The 2,084-nt window shown below is 33.6% G+C and overlaps 1 protein-coding gene across 1 annotated transcript; it reads left to right on the top strand.

Annotated features, from left to right (window-relative positions):
* The first annotated feature begins 363 nt into the window (after positions 1 to 363).
* LOC104906564 (uncharacterized) lies at positions 364 to 1,568 on the top strand. The gene is made up of 2 exons (XM_057393369.1): positions 364 to 784; positions 961 to 1,568. The coding sequence occupies exons 1-2, from the start codon at positions 364 to 366 to the stop codon at positions 1,566 to 1,568; spliced, it is 1,029 nt and encodes a 342-aa protein (XP_057249352.1).
* Positions 1,569 to 2,084: the final 516 nt, after the last annotated feature.

Raw genomic sequence — 2,084 nt, 5'->3', positions numbered from 1 at the left:
CGTTAATAATGCTGTTTTATAATTATTTTTTTTAAAAAAAGAAGTCTACAACAGCTATTTTTTTTTCTTCTATAAATGAAGACCAATATTGATATACTTTCATACACTCCTTCTTTTTTCTATTCTTACTTTCATACACTCCTTTTTCTTCTATTTTAATAATCTACTTAGATTTTGTTTCAAATACAGTTATTATCTCATATTATCTCATAAAAAATGGATCCAAAGAGTGGAAGGAAAAAAAACCCCTCAAAATCCAAAAAGGCCACACAATCTCAAACTAATCCAAACTATTCTCAATCAAATCTAAATTTTGAAATGCAATCCAACTCAAATTTTTTTGCAGAGTATCAAAATTATGCCATGCATATCTTAGGTTCCCCTAATCAAAATAGTCAATCACATTATCCTCAACACAATTTAAATTTCTCAAATCCAAATTCGTTCACCCAATTTCCTCCAAATTCAACCGAGAAATTCCAATATTCTCAATCTGACTCAGTATTTCCTATGTCCCAACACTTTCAGTCGTCGGTAGGTGGAGAGCCACTTCCAGAATTTGATACTTCATTGCGATCTCGTGCTACATCAGTAGAAGATGATGATGATGATGATGTAGAAGACAAGATTGAGGACAATGATGGTGAAGATGGAGACACGCAAGCTGAAAAAACGTCTAGACAATTTTGGTCGCACGCTGAAGAAGAAGTCCTGGTAAAATCATGGCTGCAGGCTAGTACAGATAAATATGTTGGTACGAACCAAAAGGGAAATACGTTTTGGGGTAAGTTACTGATACATTTGACCAATTAGACGTTATAGAAACAGATGTGGAGAAAGGGTTCAAGGATTAGGGAGTCTGATTTATTAAAGGAGAGAGAAATGGAGCCCCTTAGAAGTCGTTGGAAGAGGATTAATGCAAGTGTTTCAAAGTTTGTTAGAGCATATGCTCATGCTGAGGCAAGGAAACAAGCGGTCAATCTGATGATGATGTTATGAAGACTGCATTTGCCATATACAAGAGTGACTCAAAGAAACATGCAGAGTTTCAAGACAAGCATTGTTGGGGAATTCTAAGGGGGGCAGACCAATGGAAGCCCATAGGGAGTACTGTCAAGAAATGCAAGAAGAAGACGGAAACTCAAGAAGGTGGCTCTAAGAGGATTCGAATTAATGAAGATGGTAACTTCTCCACTTCAACTGACCAAATTACACCAACCAGTGGTGATGTAGGTTGTTCCTTCCAGCCTCCTAGTGATGGGTCTGTAAAAAATAAAGGTAAGGGTAAGGGAAAAGTTATGAACATCCCTCCAGAGGCATTTCAACAATGGGTTGATTCAGTATCTGAGATGAATTTGTCAAGGACAAGTGAAACTGAAATGGAACTTGCTAGGCTAAAACATGATAGAGATATCGAAAGTGAAAGGGTGCAGCTAGAGAGAGAGAAGGTATTAGTGAAACAAAGAAAGATTAATTTGGAGTTATTCAAAGTCCTTTCATCAAAGGCATACCTAATAGAACAAGAAGAGGAATTGAAAAATAATCTTGTTAAGGTATTATTTCCATGATAAGTAATTTGGAAGTTCTATTTGTACTTAAGTTGTTTTAATTAGAGATTAGAGGCTATCTATTTGTATAATCTTTATTTGTACTTAAGTTGTTTTAATTAGAGGCTATATATTTGTGTATGCTTTATTTGTAATCGTAAGTTGTTTTAATTAGAGGCTATCTATTTGTGTAAGCTTTATTTGCAATCGCAAGTTGTTTTAATTAGAGGCTATCTATTTGTGTAAGCTTTATTTGTACTTAATTTGTTTTAATTAGACGATATTTATTTGTGTAAGCTATTGTATGAATGCATTATTATTAGTTAATGTTTATGTGTTGAAAAAAAGTGATTCAGAAATTGTTGGTTTTTTACTTCATTAATAAATTTAAGTTGTACATGAAGTGATTATCCATATGCAGTCAAATTTATTGCTTTATTTACAGCAATATGAAGTGACTACTCAACCTTTAAAAAAGAGTACTCAATGTTGGTGATCAGATCAATAGTATTCATAACTTGCAAGAAAACAAACAAA

This window comes from Beta vulgaris, chromosome 3 (genome assembly GCF_026745355.1).
Source record: "Beta vulgaris subsp. vulgaris cultivar EL10 chromosome 3, EL10.2, whole genome shotgun sequence".
In the NCBI taxonomy this organism is placed as follows: Eukaryota; Viridiplantae; Streptophyta; class Magnoliopsida; order Caryophyllales; family Amaranthaceae; genus Beta; species Beta vulgaris.
Note: the sequence above shows the minus strand (reverse complement) of the source record. Positions and strands in the feature narration are given on the sequence as shown.

Excerpts from the sequence above, each read along its gene's own strand:
- LOC104906564 (XM_057393369.1), top strand. The coding sequence starts at position 364 with ATGCATATCTTAGGTTCCCCTAATCAAAATAGTCAATCACATTATCCT. Across the intron at positions 785-960 it reads AAAGGGAAATACGTTTTGGG|GCAAGGAAACAAGCGGTCAA; the intron begins GTAAGTTACTGA and ends GCTCATGCTGAG.